Genomic DNA, 18709 nt, shown 5'->3' with positions numbered 1-18709 from the left:
GCATGCTAGATTTATTTCGTGCAAATATTATATGTTTATATGTTACATTCAGTTTTTCGATTTCATGGTTTTACTGAGAGAAGATTATTAATTTATTTAAAAATGGATTGGCAAATGGAATGGCAGTTAAAAAATTGTATAGTTTTGCGGTGAACGTGGATCGAACACGTGACCTTCAGATCTTCAGTCTGACGCTCTCCCAACTGAGCTATCCCCGCTTCGTATTCACAATTTTGAAATACCAATAATCAACGTTATTTCATTTCAAAACAGTGAGGGGGCAACGGTCGACTGTAGCAGTGCCAACCCCTGGTGCTCCTTTCACCATCAATTCAAAGGTTTTAGAGCAAAAAAAATAAAAATCCACAGGACTGTATTTTTCGAATCAGATAATCCAACATGCCAGATTCAACCACCCCGTTGTTAATTCTCTAGTTCTAGGGTTTTCGAATCACTAACCACCCCCAAAAGGCAGCGAAAATGGGTTTTAAAAAGACGATTCCGCAACAACTTCTCGCTGTTGCAAAGAAAAGGCCGGAAAATCACCCCAGGAAAAGCAGGGAACCCGTCGTCAACCACTGGGCAATCTTGGTAATTTTTTTCCGATTTCAATGTCATTATATAATATCTTCAACTGATTCTTCCTAATCTGTATGCTTTTGTTTTCAATTTTCGATTCGTCTGCATATAATTTTAATGCGCTACACATTTGCCCCCCTTTTTTTTTTTTTTTTTTTTTTATTTCCCGGGTCACTTCTATTGATGTTTACATGATTTGTTTAATCACGTGTTCGATTGTTGTTAAATTGATTCAACCATCTTATGTTTTGCTACATCGTTGATTCATTGTTCTAGTGGTTTCGCTTAAGTTCCATTTATCGAACTTTCGTAAGTCATCTGTTTGCATTCACCTTCGTTAGTAATCTATTATCACATCCTTCTAATTCGAGTTTATGAGTGTGTGTGTATTTCTCGCGCGTTAATCGTCTTTTACCTAAATTGTTATTAAGGTATTTTCTCTGTTTGATTGATAAATGAAGGATGAAATCGAAGCTCCCATGTGGGTGGATCTTACTCTTGAATGCAACTCCACTTACGAAGACAAGTGAGTATTATTTTTCTACTTAATCGGAAATACTGATTGGAACTTGTGTTAAAGTCTTTGTTCCTTTTGGTTGGGTGTCGTATGAATTGCCCTTACATCATGGTCATGACTTTCGTTGCATTTGTATGTTTTATTGCAGGGACGATGAGTGGTTCAACACAAGCCATCCGTAAGAGTCTTTTTCATTTCTTTTGGTTTCGTCTCGTCTATACCGAATAGAATTGGAATCTTGAATTAGAAGACTTTGTCAAATTGTTTGTTCTGATCAAATTCGATGAATTTTCAGGTTCCATCAATCCTCTGCCCGGCAGTTAATATCAGCATCTTCTATTTCTGCGGGACCAACTTCTCCAGAGCTTCCACAATCAGTATCAAAATCGAGAGGCAAAGATTACAAGAGTAAGAAGCAAGAACCTTTGGTTTGTAGATTGGCCTTAAACAAGCAGCTTCTGTTTGAGAATTCGAGCAGCAAATCTTCATCAATAAGTACAGGAAAAGTAAATGAAAACACCTTATCTCAAACTGCTGCGCTGGTTTTTTCGAAATCAGCATCTAGTTTTGGAGGCGTAGGGAGCAATTCAAATGGTTCGATTATGTCAGAAGCTACAGCTGGCAAACTCACCGAGGCATCTACTCTGGCGTTTGGCTCTACCACCGGTGGGTTATTGTACAATAAGATTAGAGATAGCCTGCGGAAAAGTTACGTTACGAGACAAGCATCCAGGATAGAAGGTCAGAAATCTTCTTCTTCAAGTAAATCGAGCGTGGGTTCCTCTTCGAATCCTGCAGGTCAAGGAAACATGGAAGAAACTCCAGATAGCATAAACATCAAGAAAATGCCTCAACTCCCAACTCAGAAAGTCGGTCGAGCAAATGCCCTCGCGGGACCTACTTCTCAAGCTCAGAAGATGAGATGCAAATCTTATCTAGGCATGAACAGAGACGCAAGTAAAACAATGGTGAGAATTTGGAGTGAGTTATGTCACATGAATTGCTCTCGATTTCGGTAGGAAATTCATTTGTTTTGATGAATATGCAGTATTTGCTTCTTGCCTTTGAAAGTTTTTGTAACTTGTGTCGTATCGTGGTTTCAGGATCATAATAAAAAGCAGAGAGAAGGTTATGCTACTCGAAAAGCTATACCTCTAGCACAAGCTAATAATTCTACAAGGGGAGTTAACCAATCCAAAACTCTTAGTGTTGGTAAAGAAAATCCGTCTGGAAAAATGTCTCTGCCTGTAAAATCAATTACGAGGATGAAAGAAGCTGAACGTCCTCTGCAAGATCCAAAAATCACGAGAAGAAAAATACGTCAGCAGACAAGTGATAAAACCAAATTGGCTGGCTCAAGGGTACATCTCTTTGCTTTTTAAGTTTATTGTGCTAGTTATGTTAATACTTGCAGTTTCATGTTTCATAATATAAACTATTTCGACCATTTTTCATGTGCATTATATTGCTACATTTCAACGGGAGATAGTTGTTATTAGCCCTTGTTCATTATATTATCTATTCCACCGATTCCACAAATCCGAGATCTGTTTTTTCTTTCTTTCTAATATTCTCATAAACAATACACTCGATTTTCCTATTTTGCAGGTCAATGGCAGTATCGAAAGTAATGTGACGAAAACGATTAGAATGGTCGAGACAGTCTACTTTCGATAGTAAATCAGCATAATATGTGTATGTAAATAGATAGCTAAATCCCTTTAGCCTTTCTCAATGGGGGTGTGGTATTAGTATATTGGATCAAGCAAAAACTCAACCTTGTAAACCTCCCTTGCTGTATGGCCCCCCCTTTGGTTGTTTTGTTCCTACAGCATGTTACATTTGACAGCTTAACTTGGAGGCATTTGTAAGAATCAGCTTTTCATTTTTTGGCAGTTTGAATTTTTGTCTTGGAAAAAAAAAACAAACAAAAGAAAAACCATAATTTATTTTTGGGTAAATTACGGCCACCCCTGGGGTAATGTTAAATTACGGCAAAACCCTTGATGTTCGGGTAATTACAACCACCCCTTTAACTATTAATCTTCTTACACGTCCATTCTCGCGGTGTTAAATTTAGTGGAATCTTCTAGATTATGTTGAATATTCTCTAGTTCGTACTCATTTTACCCCATTCGAGCTCCACATTTTGAAACAAGATGATCATAAAATATGTCTCTTAGCTTGTAAATATCAGATTGTGGTGCATCTAAAAATGCATTTTTGCACAAATGAGTACAAACTGGAGAACATTCCACGTAATCTAGAAGATTCTGTTGAATTTGAACACCTTAAGGGTGAACGCATAAGAAGATTCGTAGTTACGGGGAATGGTTGTAATTATCCAAACATTAGGGATTTTTTCGTCATTTGACAATACCATAGGGGTTGGCCATAATTTACCCTATTTTTTTTTTAGCTGCAACCAACAAGTATTGCAAAAAAAGCAATAGGGGAAACTATTTAGGGGTCTTTCCAAATGGTCCTATTTCTGCAATTTCATATTCTTGATTTTCCTGATGTGAAAGTTAGTTCAGGTATGCGTCACTCTACTCATCACAACAAAGAAAGATGTGAACTGGGATCGGAAAATATATTATTGTATTTTTACCCCTCAAAAATAATTAAATTGCCATTATTTATTTTCTTTTAATGCAACAGTTTTAAGTTATTTTTACGCAACATCATATATCTATGTTATATACTAATATATTTTCAATAAAACCTTATATTTACTGGTGAGTGGTGACGTGTCAACAAAAGCAAAGACAAAATTATGATGAATGGTTGTGAATTTTGAGGAGGTGTAATAAAGAAACAGAAACATCCAACTGACAACGTACAACAATGAAACTTGTAATAACAACGACATCTCTATATTATGTAGGTTGTGTCTTTATTCGTGTCCAAGAGCAATTTTTGCAATAATATTTCAAATTTACAAAAATCATTTTGGTGTTCCTATATAAATATATATATATCTATATATAAAATAATAAAATAATTGAACCTGAAAAGAAAAGAATTCCATTGAAAAACGGCTCTTGATGCACGGTATATATGATTTGCTGTGAGAATGTATATATATATATATATATATATATATATATATATATATATATATATATATATATATATAAATGCAGAGATATATAATTATTGATTAGGTTTTGTAAGGTAAGGAGTGAATGATAAGAAGAAATAATTGATAGGACTAAAGAACAAAAAGGAGGAAACTGCATGGAAACTGTGTTTTTCGAACTTATTTGGGAATGAATGAGAGATATATATTATGAGACCCCTTTGCCTATTCAATCTCTCTCTCTCTCTCTCTCTCTCTCTCTCTCTCTCTCTCTCTCTCTCTCTCTCTCTCTCTCTCTCTCTCTCTCTCTCTCTCTCTCCTTCTTCCTCTGTACCCTTGCCCTAAATTAACCTTACATCATAACTTTTGTTTTTCACTTTTAATAATACTCCAACAAATAAGTAAATATTGCTCCCCGGACCCTACAATCCGGATAATTTTTTATTATGATAAAGGATTGACGGATAAATACGAAGGGTTGTAAACGAGTTGAACCTCACAATTTGATGAGCTACTCGAGCTTGACAGATTAGAGTTGAGTTTGTCGAGCTCAAACTCAATTTGTCTTTTTATTGAGATTATTTATTACTATTCTTAAATTATTTATATTATAATAAGAAATGAACTGAAATTTATTTAGTTAAAAAAAAAATTATTTATTATTATTATTATTATTATTATTATTATTATTATTATTATTATTATTATTATTATTATTATTATTATTATTATTATTATTATTATTATTATTATTATTATTATTATTATTATTATTATTATTATTATTATTATTATTATTATTATTATTATTATTATTATTACTAAAAATAAAAATAAAAGTTTAGCAAGTAAAAGAAAATGAGCCGTATAAGGACTATTTATTTTCTGAAATGTGAATTAAATATACACATTCATGTTATATAAGTAATGTTTCCAATTTCTCTTACCGACAATTTTTAGATCAAGCTCGTCATACATAGTTTGTCTGATGTACAACTTACACCTCGTATGTGATTTAGGGGTTATTGCACGACAAAGTGGTTATATATACCAGTGTCCCGTGCACATCAAATTCATTTTTTCAAAATAAATATAAATAAATATAAGTACTAATCGTTCAAATCAAAATTCTTTGTTATACTTAAAAAAGTAAATTTAGCAAATTGATTAATAAGAATGTCACTAAATTCATTAATTAACTAACGAGTAGAATCCCAAAAATAAAAATAAAAATAAAAAAAAAAAGAAAAAAAGAATGCAAGGGCATTGTAGTAATTGTGCAAAGCAATCGCCATATCTGCAATAATTACATGTGTGTCTTCATCTCTACAAACCTTACCATACCCTCCAACCTTACCAACCTAGTACCCCTTCTTCTTCCTCCCTTTAACAAAAGAAACACACAGAAACAAACACATAAATCAAATATGCCAAATTATGCGCAAGAATTACGGATTCGCCACAACTACAATGACACCGATTCTTCTTCCTCGGAAGACGAAGATCTAGAAGAAGAAGATCACGAACAAGAAGAAGAAAACCCAGAAGACTCCAAAACCAAGTACGGCGGCTGCGGGCCGGGGGGACGGCGGCGCCGCCGCGTGGGGTGGTGGTTGTGGGGGAAGGTTCTGGACCCGAGGTCGACGTGGGTTCGGGAATGGAACAGAATATTCCTCCTGGTATGCGCCACCGGACTTTTCGTCGACCCGCTCTTCTTCTACGCACTCTCCATAAGCGAGAACTGTATGTGCCTCTTCGTCGACGGTTGGTTCTCCGTCACCGTCACCGTCCTCCGCTGCATGACCGACGCCCTCCACCTCTGGAACATGTGGCTCCAGTTCAAGATGAACCGCCGCCCCCACCACGGCGGCGCCGCTGCCGTCGAGAGGGACGGAAATGTTTCTGATGGGTTGATGATGCACGGCGGCGCCACCGCCGGAGAAGTCGCCTGGAAATACTTCAAGTCGAAGAAGGGTTTCTTCTTGGATCTCTTCGTCATCCTTCCGTTGCCTCAGGTGAGATTTTATATATATATATATATATATATGTTTGATTCTCTCGCTCGTGCACATATTAATTCTTTTTGAGAATTAATTAATTTAAATATGAAAAAGAAGAAGAAAAAAAAACTGTAAGTAATCATCGGAGAATTAATCATGGTCATGGAATTCTGGTAAATTACAGCGAATGGTGCCAAATTGTAAGGATTTTATTTTGGAATTATTGTGTCACATATATATATAAATATGTCATAAGAATTGTTTGTATGCATGCAGTGATGAAAGGTAGCCTTACATTACTACATATTCTTACAAGAACATGTGACCATATCCTGTGTGTATATGATATGATCTTCGTAGGATTGATTAAAACAAATTAAATTTATCAAGGAATACTAAATTTATAGAAGATTCTGGTTAGTTTGCTTAAAGCTATTAAGCTCTATTAACTACCTACTAGGGGTTAGTAAGATGTATGATTAATGAGATTCGTATGTAGTCTAACTCGCTACTACATTTGAAGCTCGCAATTAAATGTTATTATTTGGTTAAATTAGTAGCACCCTTCCACTGCGATTAATTTAAAATTTAATAGAGGGTAATTAAAAGAGTAAAATACAATTTTATCCTTAAAATAATATCTAAATTTTGTTAATTAAAATATTTTTTTTGACAATTCCCAATTAATACCATAATTTAACAAATTTAATACAAGATTTAATTAAATGAATCAAACATCTTATTGACTAAATAATCAATTAGTCAGTGGGATGTTAATCCAATCTCACCTAATCCAGTGTAATCCCATATAGATAAACAAACGAGGCCGTATACTAGCTAATTATCTAGAAAAAAACATAATTTTCAAATAATTAGTTGAGTTTATGAGAATCATGGAGACGATTTCTTTTGATTTCTTGAACGTTTCCATAAAATAATATATGATCATTAAATAATTATTATGTTTTCATATAAAACTAATTAATCATAACATCACTGTTTTTTAATTGCAACTTCATGTTTTCAAATAATTGTAGTTTTGGGTTGATGTACGCTTAATTTTCACTTAATAAAATAATAACAATATACGTGGATTTTAGAGAATTTTCTTTGCCAAAACAGCCTTCTCATTAATAATTTTAATTTTCACTAATTATTTGTCAATTAACATGACAAGGGTAAAATTGAAAAACATAATAATTAATTAAAATTTGAAATTACAAAGTCACAATTATTTTGAAACGGGAAAAAAATGGAATTTGCAAAGTTTATAGTCCAACTCAAATAATTGAAAATCTCAAAATTTGAATTGTAGCTATATATAAGTCATGTCACGGGCTAGTCTTGAAACTTGGTCTAGGCTTAAGCTAATCAGCCAAAAATTGTTGTAGTTTGTACCCAAAAAACATGATTTAAGAATAAAAGAGTGATTAATTTGCAGATAGTAATGTGGGTGGCGATCCCAAAGCTGCTGGAGAAAGGTTCGACAACGGCGGTGATGACGGTGTTGCTAGTAACATTTCTATTCCAATATTTACCCAAAATCTACCACTCCGTCGGCCTCCTCCGCCGCATGCAGAATCTCTCCGGCTATATTTTTGGTACCGTTTGGTGGGGCATTGCTCTCAACATGATCGCCTATTTCGTCGCTTCCCACGTAATCCTAATTATATTTTCGATTTAATTCCTTAATCAATATTTCCTCCATTATAATCTTAAGTAAGATAAGCCAAATATATATGATGATATTAATGTTATATATATAATTGTGTGTAATGAAATATTGTATAGGCTGTGGGAGCATGCTGGTACTTGTTAGGCATACAAAGGGCTGCAAAATGCTTGAAAAAGCAATGCATGTCGACCAAGGACTGCAACGAAAGAATGATGGCTTGCCAAGAATCGATATACTACGGCACGAAAGATATAATTTCGGACAGAACAAGATTCATGTGGGGGGACAACAAATTTGCAAGAACCACTTGCCTCGAAAACTACGACAATTTCGACTACGGAGCTTATAAATGGACCGTGCAGCTTGTCACCAACAACAATCGTCTCGAGAAAATACTGTTCCCTATTTTCTGGGGCCTCATGACTCTAAGGCAACTCAACTCAATTCACCTATGTTAATTATTATCTCTTAATTATAAATTGACCCTATTATAATCATGTTATTATTTTAACATGATCATATATACTTTGAACGAAAACAGTACTTTCGGGAACTTGGAGAGCACAACAGATTGGTTAGAAGTGGTTTTCATTATCATTGTTCTCACCACTGGACTCCTTCTTGTGACAATGTTAATTGGTAACATCAAGGTATTAATTAATTCATTCAATAGTAGCTATTTGTGAATTAATTTTATTTCGTTGTTGTAATTGAAGATATTTGTGAATAATTGATTTCGGGTATGGAAATTAAATTCCAGGTGTTCTTGCATGCGACGACATCGAAGAAACAGGCGATGCAGCTAAAGATGAGGAATGTAGAGTGGTGGATGAGGAAAAGACGACTGCCTCAAACATTCAAGCAAAGAGTAAGGAATTACGAGAGGCAACGTTGGGCGGCAATGCGTGGTGTAGACGAATGCGACATGACTAGAAATCTGCCTGAAGGACTCAGGAGGGATATTAAATATCATCTGTGTTTAGATTTGGTCAGACAGGTAAATCATCATAACTCCATTTTCTCAATACATAATTTATCTAAAGAACAGTAAGCAGTTTATTGTAAATATTCATGCTTGAACATATATCTTTTATTTATTTTCAGGTACCTCTATTCCAACACATGGATAATCTGGTCCTCGAGAATATTTGTGATCGTGTCAAGTCCCTCATATTCACTAAGGGAGAAACAGTGAGTAAAATTTACTAACTTTCTATTAATAATTCAATATACCTCTATGTTTGATTGGCCTAATAAATAGCTAGGAAAAATAATTTAAATATATACTTAGTATTAATATACCTCTATTGCCTATCTTGGAGTCATAGCGGGTCCCAAGATTTCACAGGGCCTAGGCAAAATTTAAAAATCATATAAGAATACATTGATAAATAAATAAAATGATTGGGAAGATGAATTGAATTAGTATACGAATCAAATCATGCATGTGTTCGACATTGTAAAATTTTGATAAATAAATAAAATGATTGGGAAGATGAATTGAATTAGTATACGAATCAAATCATGCATGTGTTCGACATTGTAAAATTATATAAATGATAGAAATCATGTGATGAGTTTACAATTCATACCACAAAATTCTAATTCATCTTTCATAACTTCATTATTATTAATCAGAATGATAACTTCATTATTAATGAGAATTTGGAAGGAATTAATAGTTGAATAAATTTCTCCATTTGTTCAATTTCTTTTCAAAAAATTAGTAATTTGGATCTCTCTTAGCAATCTATTCCTTCAACTCCAATGTCCGGACCGGCCAAAATTCAAGCTTCAAATATTACAATTAAGCCACACTTGTGTCCGCTCACGTTCCAAGTATAATGCTATAGAACACCAATTTGTAGCTCATAATTTCAGTTTTAACTCTGAAGTAAAAAAGAGAGAAATCATCTTATTTGAACACAATAGGATGCATGATTTGTCGATAGGATATACTAAACAACAAATCCGACCTAATACATCGAAGTAAAAGAGTCCTTAGTGTTTACAAATATTGTTTGGTTGGTTTACAAATGAAATCATACTCCTATTTATACTTTTCTAAGTGAGAATTGATTTAATCCTACGATTGAGAGTGACTATATAGAGCAATATATAAACGTTCTAAGTACTTTATAGTAACTAACTAGAATAAATATGTTTTTAGGAAGTTTGTAGAAATCTCTAGAATTTGGTGACAATTTCCCACAAAATTTCTAGAAAATTCCTATCTACAAGTTGTCTACTTTGCGATTTATCCTTTCAACTAGTTTTCTTGATCTAGTGAGAACCTCTTTCGCGCAAATATCATATCTTTTCGTTCAAAACAGACGAACCGTGACACCTCAGTCTCATACACATTCATATTATGTATTCCTTGTTGTTAAATATTCTTTTTACAAACATGTTATTCAGTAAAATAAAAATATCTTAAAATAAGTCAATACTCATGCAAATCACTTAATTTGATAGTATATAAATGATTATGTTTAGCAAAAATATTAATTCTAATTTTTTTGGGGCGAAAAAAAAAAAAAAAAAAAAAGATAACAAGAGAAGGAGATCCGGTGCAAAGAATGCTATTCATAGTAAGAGGGCATCTGCAGAGCAGCCAAGTCCTACGCGACGGAGTGAAGAGCTGCTGTATGTTGGGCCCCGGCAATTTCAGCGGCGACGAGCTTCTCTCATGGTGCCTCAGGAGGCCCTTCGTCGAGCGGCTGCCGCCGTCTTCCTCCACGCTCGTCACCCTTGAGACCACCGAGGCATTCGGCCTCGAGGCGGAGGATGTCAAGTACGTGACACAGCACTTCCGGTACACGTTCGTGAACGAGAAGGTGAAGAGGAGCGCTCGGTACTACTCGCCGGGGTGGCGGACCTGGGCGGCGGTGGCTATACAGCTGGCGTGGAGGAGGTACCGCCACCGCCTGACGCTGACGTCACTGTCTTTTATCCGGCCGAGGAGGCCGCTGTCGAGGTGCTCCTCGCTTGGGGAAGATAGGCTCAGGCTTTATACTGCGCTGTTGACTTCCCCCAAGCCCAATCAGGATGATTTTGACTTTTAATATTATATTAATTACTATTATTAATGTTTTTTGTGTCACCTTTTTTCGAGTATATAATACAAGTATATGGTACTACGGCCTACTATTTATGTTTGATGTTTGAGATGTTGAATAATTGTGTTGTGAGCAATTTATTTACTTCTTTTCATTTCATTTTGGATTTTTTTTTTTCTTTTGAGAAAAATAAAGTTGAAAAGAAAAGTAATATTGTTTGTAAGCAAGAATAATGTAGCGGTCAAATTCATGTTACATTTTGTTATATTTTAATGTGTAAAGATATTATCAGAAAAATCGTAATTGATTTTTAAATATTTTTAATAGTGTGGAAAGCAATTTTTAGTGGGTCAAGTGCAACAATTATATAGTTTATGGGTACTCATTTTAAATATATATATATGTATATATTTAATGACGTACACTATTATCCTTAAATTAAATTATTTAGAGTTTGACATGATTAGAATGATAATAACAACAATCTTTCACAAGTAATTGACTTAAAATTAAATACATTAAATTGGTATCATGGACGAACATTAGATGATACACCTGGTTATTTACACTGAGTGTATTTGAACCGTAAATTTGATTAAATAATTACACACTAAGAATAATAATTAGATGTAGAATGTAACTTCCCGTATCGTGAGTGTGAATATAATATAGACCATATGGTGAAAAAAGAAACTTAGTTTATAAAATGCAAATTAATTACGTAATTTGTGAAGGACCACAATATGATTACATGGGGCGTCGACAAAAAAACGGAATAAGGACAAAAGGGGAAAAAAGAGATGTTGATTAAGCGGCGGTGATCTTCAAAGGCGGAAATTGATCGTCGGCTTCGGTTTCTTGGCCGGTAGAGCCTCGGAAGAGCAAAATAGCAAGGCTGCCAATGCAGAAATGGATAAAACATCCACACCAATGTGTCACAAACGAACCAAAATCCGTTCCCACGATACACTGCCATCCCGCTCCGTAACTCCTATCAAATTCCTGCAATTATACATATCGAACCACTCGTAAATAGTTATGTTTTAACTAATTATTTTCTTAAGTAAATACAAAAAACATTTTTTTTTTCCAAAAATCAAACACCCACAAAAAAATAATTCAAAGAGTGTAAATAAATTAATATTAATAATATACCTTCTTAATGAAACGAGCAATTTGAGTGGAATCAGTGACATCAAAGAAATCAAGAGCCTTGGCTGCCAAATCAAGTGCATCTTGCTGCATAGCTTCCAGCATGTCTGTCTCACCCACAACTGCCTTCCCTTCTAACATTATTCTGATGTATATATATATATTAATGAATATTTCAATAACGAACTACTCTCTCTCTCTCTCTCTAGATCTCTCTCTCTCTAAATATATGATTGCAAGTTCTTGTTCTACAATTCTTTAATCTTCTTACTTCTTCTTATATATAGTACTTGTAGGGGTGGGGTGGGGGTGGGGGTGGGGGTGGGTTTAAAGGGTGAGGTGGACCAAAGGGAATTTAGGCACAAAAAGATGGGGATTCCATTTATGTGGTTGCCCAAAATTTATGCATGTGATCCTTTGGTATCATTCGAAATAATAATAATGGCTATTTTATTTTAGACCAATACACCAATTAAGTGGACAATGGTTTACTTTGGTTGATGTGTCCATAAGGAAAACATCAACTTGGCTACTACACTTAATTATTTCCATTCTCGGTTGCCGACTCGTGAATTTTATTTCGGAGATATTACCTTCTGATATCTCCAGCCTGTCAACTGCAGGCGAATTGCATTTGAAACTTTGCACTTGAAAGATTTAAATTGGCTGGCGGTGGGATTCGAACTCAGCACCCTGCATTTGGTTTGCCTCTGATATATACAATGTTGAATGATCACATCAACCGAAAGTTGAAGCTATTAATGCAGTGTATCATTGAATATTAGTATCTCAAACATTAATTGCTATTTTTCCACTTGTGTGAACGAGTAATATTTAAGATAATTATAGAAAAAAAAAAAAGAAATTAATGATACTGGTATCCCAAAGTGACAATAATTTATGTTTCTCAATTTCATTATTTGTTGCGTATATATATATGTTTCTCTCACACAAGAAATATATTTATGTAGGAGAGAAAATTCATTGTATATGGAGGAAATGAGGAAGAAAGACAATTATGTAGAGAAATTTGGCTGGAATGTAGAATTTAAAAGAGAATTCATGATCCTTCTTCATCCACGACACTTGTCTAGTTTGTTGTGGGTATGCAATTGGGCAAATGCATCGTGCTGGATGCTTCAAATTTCGTTTTCGCCAAATGTCACAATTATCAATTATGCAAATGCAACCAAAACACCCCCACTTCATTTCCTTATCCCCTAGAAAAAGTGCACAAAAGTTAGGGAAGAAAAGAGAAAAAAGAGAATGTGAACAATATAACAAATTAGTGAATTACACCCTTTCAAAAAAAAAAAAAAAAAAAAAAAAAAAAAAAAAAAAAAAAGTAAATTTGGGATAGTTCTTGATACTTATACAAGAAGATTTAATAAGTTTGATTGATGTATATATAAATATCACTCGTTAAGATATTTTTTGCTTGATAGTTTTGATGTAAAATGTTAAATGTCATTTTAATTTTAAAAATATCGTTGACTTCGAATGTGATTTTAGCTATTTTTATTATGATTTTGATAGAATTATAGTGAAAAACGCAAAAATTATAGTCCGTCCTTTAAGATAAGTTTATAATCCAACTTGAATCAAGTAAATTGGATGTCGGGTGATAAAGTTATGCATTGATGAGTTATATTTTGAATTTTAAACAACTCAAAACATTAAATTATGGGCAGTGTACATTGAATCAGGCATATATTTCTCTCTCGACATCCAATCTTGGTGATTCAAGTTGGATAAGAAAGCTATCTCAAAGAACAACAAATCCCGAGTTTTGAGTGTTGTCGAATTCACACTCAAAATTATATAAATCACATTTGAAGTCGAAATGATATACTTAAAACTGAAATGACATTTATCATATCACTAATTAATTATTTGGAATGTGTGGTCTCACCCAGACATTTTGTGATATACTATTCGTTATGCTATTCGTCATTCAGAATAGTATCTCCAAGACTCAATGACATAGGAATATAGGATGATTCTTTAATTATTATGAATCATGATTATATATATATATATATATATATATATATATATATATATATATATATATATATATATATATATATATATATATATATATATATATATATTATGGTATATGTCCTCCCATAGGTTGAGGTATTATGCACAGAAAGCAGTAATTTGTTGCAATTTGCAAATGAATCAAAGTATCAAATAATTGGGAAATAATTAACCTCCAAAAAAGGAATAATTAAATAATATAGAAATAAAATAAAAATAATTGCAACATCATAAAAATATTTACAGGAAAGGTAAGTTGACCGACCTCACAAACAAGTAAACTCCACTCACATTATTCATTTCTACATATTGGTTTGAAACTTTCCTTTGGAGGCAAAAAAAATAATAATCAAACCCTCAGCAAATATCAAAAGGGCAAAAAAGACCTACAATTTCACACAGAATCTACTGCCTCAACCTGTTGCCGAGCAAGATATTTCTCCCTTCTTTCTTTCTGAAAAAGAAACAGGTTGAAAAAAGGCCACAATTAGAAACAATCAAATAAAAGTTACCAGTATTATAATTTAAAAATAATTATATACGTACCCATTCGTCTATAACAAGACCTTCCCCAACGACAGGAGGGCCTGTGTCTGCTGGTGGCTTCTTGCGGGTTTCTATTGCAGCATCGGCTTCAGCCAATTGACGCTTCAGTTTTTCGAGTGCCTTAATATTGATTAATGTCATCAGAATACAGAAGTGGTAGCGAGCAAAAGAATCGTCATGGAAAAAAAAAAAGAAGAAAAAAAAAAAGAGGTCTTACGGGAGTAGAACGCTCGGGATCCAAGAAAACAACCCGCAATATACGTTCAACAACTACTTGATCCCTTTGCTCGTCAAACTGCAGAAGTGAATTCAGATTATACACGTTTATTGAAGAGGATGTCGCGATAAATAGGAAGCAAATTGCAAGTTAATATGAGAATAAGGGCCATGATGCAAAATGATAATAAATTATCAATTTTCCAGCTAAGGTTACAAAACACCCTGTATTTGGCTCCAATGTGCATCTTAGTCTAGTCAAACTGTGAAAGGTTGCTGTTATAAGAACAAGCGCAAGATTTCATGGATCGAATGTAAAGAACTTGAACATTCTTGTACAAACAGAACACCGTTAACTATGTTATTAAAGTCTCACAAATCTTACATCACCTTGAACATGAGAGTTTATCAACTTAATCAAACCTTCACGTTTCTCTTTTAGGTTAAATTTGACAGAAAAAACATTGACAAATCATTTACAAGGAGAAAGCGGTTCTGTTTCATAGATCTCCATAACCCCATTAACAAAAAATCGGGAAGGGAAAAATACCACAAGATGTGTGTCACTTTACTGTGAAAATTTTCTTGCAGCATAAATCAGCTATATTATCAGGTTTAGTGACAATCAAGTAGCATAATTCCAAGAAAGCCATCATGCATATTCAGTACTAAGTAAGATTCAAGAATCATTGGTGAAGATGAAGGATCCACTCATTTCTTTTTCTTTTTCCTTTATAGTTATTCTACAGGGTAAGAGAAGTACTGAAGTAATGATGCTTTGTTAGCTGAATGCCTATATCAAGATCAAATACTTAGGAACTAGTTCATTAGAAAAATAAATAAAGTGGTTGTACTCTCATTTAAAATATGCTGACATCAAGCCCATAACAAAGCTCAATCTCTTCAAAATCCCTGGTCAAACAGGATTCACTAAGGTGGGAAGAAAAAAAGTTAATTCAATTAAAAAATTCCTACTGAAAGCTATGTTGGTAGTTGATATACAATCATAGCGGCCGTTAAGTATAATAACAACTTCAATTCCCATCAATCAAAGCCTTATAAGTTGGGTGGGAACTGCATTCTGCATTTATAAACTTCCTACTGAAGATACAGAAGCAATTGCTAACATTAAACACAAACGCAGTGCATGTTAAGTAAATATTACAAATGATTGCAGTGGTAACTTGAGATCATAATTGATGTTGACGTAAATAATGAACTTGTTGAAAAGTAATGACAATCGTTAATACTTTTATCCATATTTTTCTACCTGTAATGCCTCTATATGAGGCCCCAACTATAGGCTCTTAAAATGAACTTAGTGCATCACAGCTTTCTATCGTATTACTTTAGAATTGTAAAACACCAAATAGTACATGAGCAATGCTTTTGGTGTGGAAAAATCACTTACCAATTCAGGCACATAATCGGTTCCCTCCTTCACCTTAAGACTCACAATTTTGAACTTAACCTTGCTCTTTTGATTTATATGTTTTTCGTTGTTCTCTGGTTGCTCCATGAACTTGAATACTGTCAACCATAAAATATAATTAGATTTACTGGAGACGAAAACAGCTCTCGATATAAACATGTAAGAGATCCAATAATTAATCACAACCACACGAAACTTAAAGGTGACAAAAAAATATTTACCAGTTGCTACGAGGCCTTCTCCAGGAGCAAGGATACCTCCAGGGGGTCGCATATAACAACTCTTCGGTGCAGTTGTTTGAAACTACAGAAAGCAGAATAAAACCATCAAGCCACTTTCCCAAGCACAAGTGCACAACTTATTTAGGTCACATGTAACATATTTTCGTCTCTGGACTTGTTTTTCGATATTAAATAATTAACAATTTGGAGTCTCGAGAGATATCAAACAAAAAATTATTGAGCAATTAAATCAACATGTTTTACATATAAAATGATTTAAAAAGCTACTTCTCCAATCAACAAATGAAACAAGTACCTTGAATGCAACATGAGACTTGCTGGAATTCCTAATCCTAACAGCACTCCTCCCCTGCTTTCCTGGTTCATCTTCGAAATCATAAACACGAAACAGAATATCAAACAGTTTGTCAGCATTCATCACGCAATAATTCCATATTCATTTCACTTAAAATTCCAATTCCGTACTCAATTTATCCAATTCTGAACAATACGAACCGCACTCACACATCTTAATAACGATACCACAATTGTAAAGGAAGAGAATAAAGAAGGAATACAGGATAATGTAGAAATGAAGAGAGTCGACAATTACGCACAGGGGAAGTAGAGGTTGTTGGAAGGATCGAGGCGGAGCCTCCGCCGCGCGGGGAGAAGCGATCTGGCCACGGAGGAGACGGTGGAGGAGCGCGTGCCTGAAGCAGCGACGCCGTTTTGCTGGCTGTGGTTCTGCGGCTGATTGTTGAGATTTTGAGTGGAAGAAGCAGAGGAAGACGGCGTTGCAGACTGCCACAACGGACAGAGGCGCCACTTGTGGTGGTTGCGGTGGTGGTTATCGGCGATAGCCATGGTCGCCGGAATCTGGAGATGGGATTTTTTGTTCTCTTTATCTTTTATTTATGTTTATCAGTGATTCGATTTCTGAGTCATGAAAATTGCGTTGACTTAACACGTAAATTGAGTTGTAAAAAGTCAGAACATACCTGTTTATATATAGCGTGTGAATGTGAGTTGTACTCTTATAATTATTTTTTCATTTAAGATGTGACAAGAATAATTTGCTTAACTTTTACCCGGGAGAGGGTTTGAAAATAAATTACTCATATTTTAAGGGTGTAGTGTAAATTAATTGATCCAACTTTTATTTGAATTTTTATCTAGTTTTCAAATTTGAGTACAAGTTTATAATTGATAAGCAATTGAATAGGATTCAAACGAGTTGTTAATCTAGTAGCTTTATTATTTAAATATATTTTATTATTTTTTTTTTAATCAAATTTGAGCTCGAGCTGAACTTCATAGCTTATCGTACAAAAGTATGTATTCAAATTTGATTCATTTGTTAACAAAATCAATCCAAACGATCATTTGATGCACGATCTCGAATAGTTTTGTTTGATTTTCCATACGAGCTTATTACTTTCTTGTTCCTACAACTAAAAATCGAAAGTAGTCCCATTTGATAGGCTTAAGTAATTTTAGTATATTGGTAAACATGCATTGTTACTATATTTTCTATATATTTAGTTTGAAACACGATATTGTCTAAATATGCAATTACAGTAGAACTTCGATAAATTAATAATTTTGCTTAAATAATAGTATATTTTGGTCCTGGTCCTGTAACAATCAATTAAATTATTAGTTTGATAATTTAATATTTCGCTAAATTAATAGAATTTTGTTAGTCTCGACTGTCTTAATTTATAAATATGTAACTATACTCATCTATTAAAATTTAAATATGGTCTTGAAAATGGTACCGAAAATCTAGTTAATATTGCATATTCTAAACACAATACACATTTTCCTTGAAAATAAAATGATATTTGTTTGTACTTTGATATCTGTTTAATGTACTTTTCAGTAGGTATCAATTATATTAAGTAGTAATTGCATGATTAAGTAGTATGAGTTGGAAAAGGGTGAAAATTGTAAATAATTGTGTTGTACGGGTCCCTATTTGATATATGTCGGCTAGGTTTGTTGGTATAGGGTTAGTTGGAAGGTGGGAATTAATTAGGTAATTAAATGATATACACTCAGGTTGAAAAATTAAATTCTTTAGTACATTGGGCTAGTCAAAAGATAATTATTCAATAAATGCGTTTCTATCTATATTTGCATGTATTTAATTTCAATGCCTTAGGGATTTGATGAGCTTTA

General features: G+C 33.8%; 4 protein-coding genes and 1 non-coding gene across 5 annotated transcripts; 2 read left to right on the top strand and 3 right to left on the bottom strand.

Moving 5' to 3' along the window:
• Nucleotides 1-145: 145 nt before the first annotated feature.
• On the bottom strand, nt 146-218 carry TRNAF-GAA (transfer RNA phenylalanine (anticodon GAA)). Its single transcript has one exon. It is a non-coding gene; the product is annotated as a tRNA-Phe (tRNA).
• Nucleotides 219-271: 53 nt separating this feature from the next.
• Nucleotides 272-3057, top strand: LOC105948906 (uncharacterized). The gene is made up of 6 exons (XM_012972167.2): nt 272-591; nt 1041-1105; nt 1245-1274; nt 1392-2064; nt 2200-2457; nt 2705-3057. The coding sequence occupies exons 1-6, from the start codon at nt 481-483 to the stop codon at nt 2771-2773; spliced, it is 1206 nt and encodes a 401-aa protein (XP_012827621.2). The 5' UTR covers nt 272-480; the 3' UTR covers nt 2774-3057.
• Nucleotides 3058-5254: 2197 nt separating this feature from the next.
• On the top strand, nt 5255-11071 carry CNGC4 (cyclic nucleotide-gated cation channel 4). Its single transcript, XM_012972082.2, has 7 exons — nt 5255-6193; nt 7620-7835; nt 7970-8283; nt 8395-8503; nt 8614-8850; nt 8958-9044; nt 10403-11071. Exons 1-7 carry the CDS (start codon nt 5489-5491, stop codon nt 10916-10918), a joined length of 2184 nt encoding a protein of 727 aa, XP_012827536.2. The 5' UTR covers nt 5255-5488; the 3' UTR covers nt 10919-11071.
• Nucleotides 11072-11593: 522 nt separating this feature from the next.
• LOC105948909 (Dynein light chain type 1 family protein) lies at nt 11594-12278 on the bottom strand. The gene is made up of 2 exons (XM_012972172.2): nt 12068-12278; nt 11594-11914 (listed from the first exon to the last, which is right to left on the bottom strand). Exons 1-2 carry the CDS (start codon nt 12203-12205, stop codon nt 11720-11722), a joined length of 333 nt encoding a protein of 110 aa, XP_012827626.1. The 5' UTR covers nt 12206-12278; the 3' UTR covers nt 11594-11719.
• A 2000-nt stretch (nt 12279-14278) lies between these two features.
• MAMI (membrane-associated mannitol-induced) lies at nt 14279-17536 on the bottom strand. The gene is made up of 7 exons (XM_012972144.2): nt 17143-17536; nt 16842-16912; nt 16526-16607; nt 16284-16402; nt 14874-14951; nt 14657-14776; nt 14279-14564 (listed from the first exon to the last, which is right to left on the bottom strand). The coding sequence occupies exons 1-7, from the start codon at nt 17390-17392 to the stop codon at nt 14505-14507; spliced, it is 780 nt and encodes a 259-aa protein (XP_012827598.1). The 5' UTR covers nt 17393-17536; the 3' UTR covers nt 14279-14504.
• Nucleotides 17537-18709: the final 1173 nt, after the last annotated feature.

Source organism: Erythranthe guttata, chromosome 13 (assembly GCF_056151865.1).
Source record: "Erythranthe guttata isolate IM_541 chromosome 13, IM_541, whole genome shotgun sequence".
NCBI lineage: Eukaryota > Viridiplantae > Streptophyta > Magnoliopsida > Lamiales > Phrymaceae > Erythranthe > Erythranthe guttata.
Note: the sequence above shows the minus strand (reverse complement) of the source record. Positions and strands in the feature narration are given on the sequence as shown.

Bases quoted from the DNA above. Each gene is read 5' to 3' on its own strand.
- LOC105948906 (XM_012972167.2), top strand. From the start codon at position 481: ATGGGTTTTAAAAAGACGATTCCGCAACAACTTCTCGCTGTTGCAAAG. The intron at 1,106-1,244 runs GTGAGTATTATT...GTTTTATTGCAG, and splicing joins AACTCCACTTACGAAGACAA to GGACGATGAGTGGTTCAACA. The intron at 1,275-1,391 runs GTAAGAGTCTTT...ATGAATTTTCAG, and splicing joins TGGTTCAACACAAGCCATCC to GTTCCATCAATCCTCTGCCC.
- CNGC4 (XM_012972082.2), top strand. From the start codon at position 5,489: ATGTGTGTCTTCATCTCTACAAACCTTACCATACCCTCCAACCTTACC. The intron at 6,194-7,619 runs GTGAGATTTTAT...ATTAATTTGCAG, and splicing joins TCATCCTTCCGTTGCCTCAG to ATAGTAATGTGGGTGGCGAT. The intron at 8,504-8,613 runs GTATTAATTAAT...ATTAAATTCCAG, and splicing joins TGTTAATTGGTAACATCAAG to GTGTTCTTGCATGCGACGAC.
- LOC105948909 (XM_012972172.2), bottom strand. From the start codon at position 12,205: ATGTTAGAAGGGAAGGCAGTTGTGGGTGAGACAGACATGCTGGAAGCT. The intron at 11,915-12,067 runs GTATATTATTAA...GTATAATTGCAG, and splicing joins TTGCTCGTTTCATTAAGAAG to GAATTTGATAGGAGTTACGG.
- MAMI (XM_012972144.2), bottom strand. From the start codon at position 17,392: ATGGCTATCGCCGATAACCACCACCGCAACCACCACAAGTGGCGCCTC. The intron at 16,913-17,142 runs GTGCGTAATTGT...ATGATTTCGAAG, and splicing joins CAACAACCTCTACTTCCCCT to ATGAACCAGGAAAGCAGGGG. The intron at 16,403-16,525 runs GTAAATATTTTT...TATGGTTGACAG, and splicing joins AGAAGGCCTCGTAGCAACTG to TATTCAAGTTCATGGAGCAA.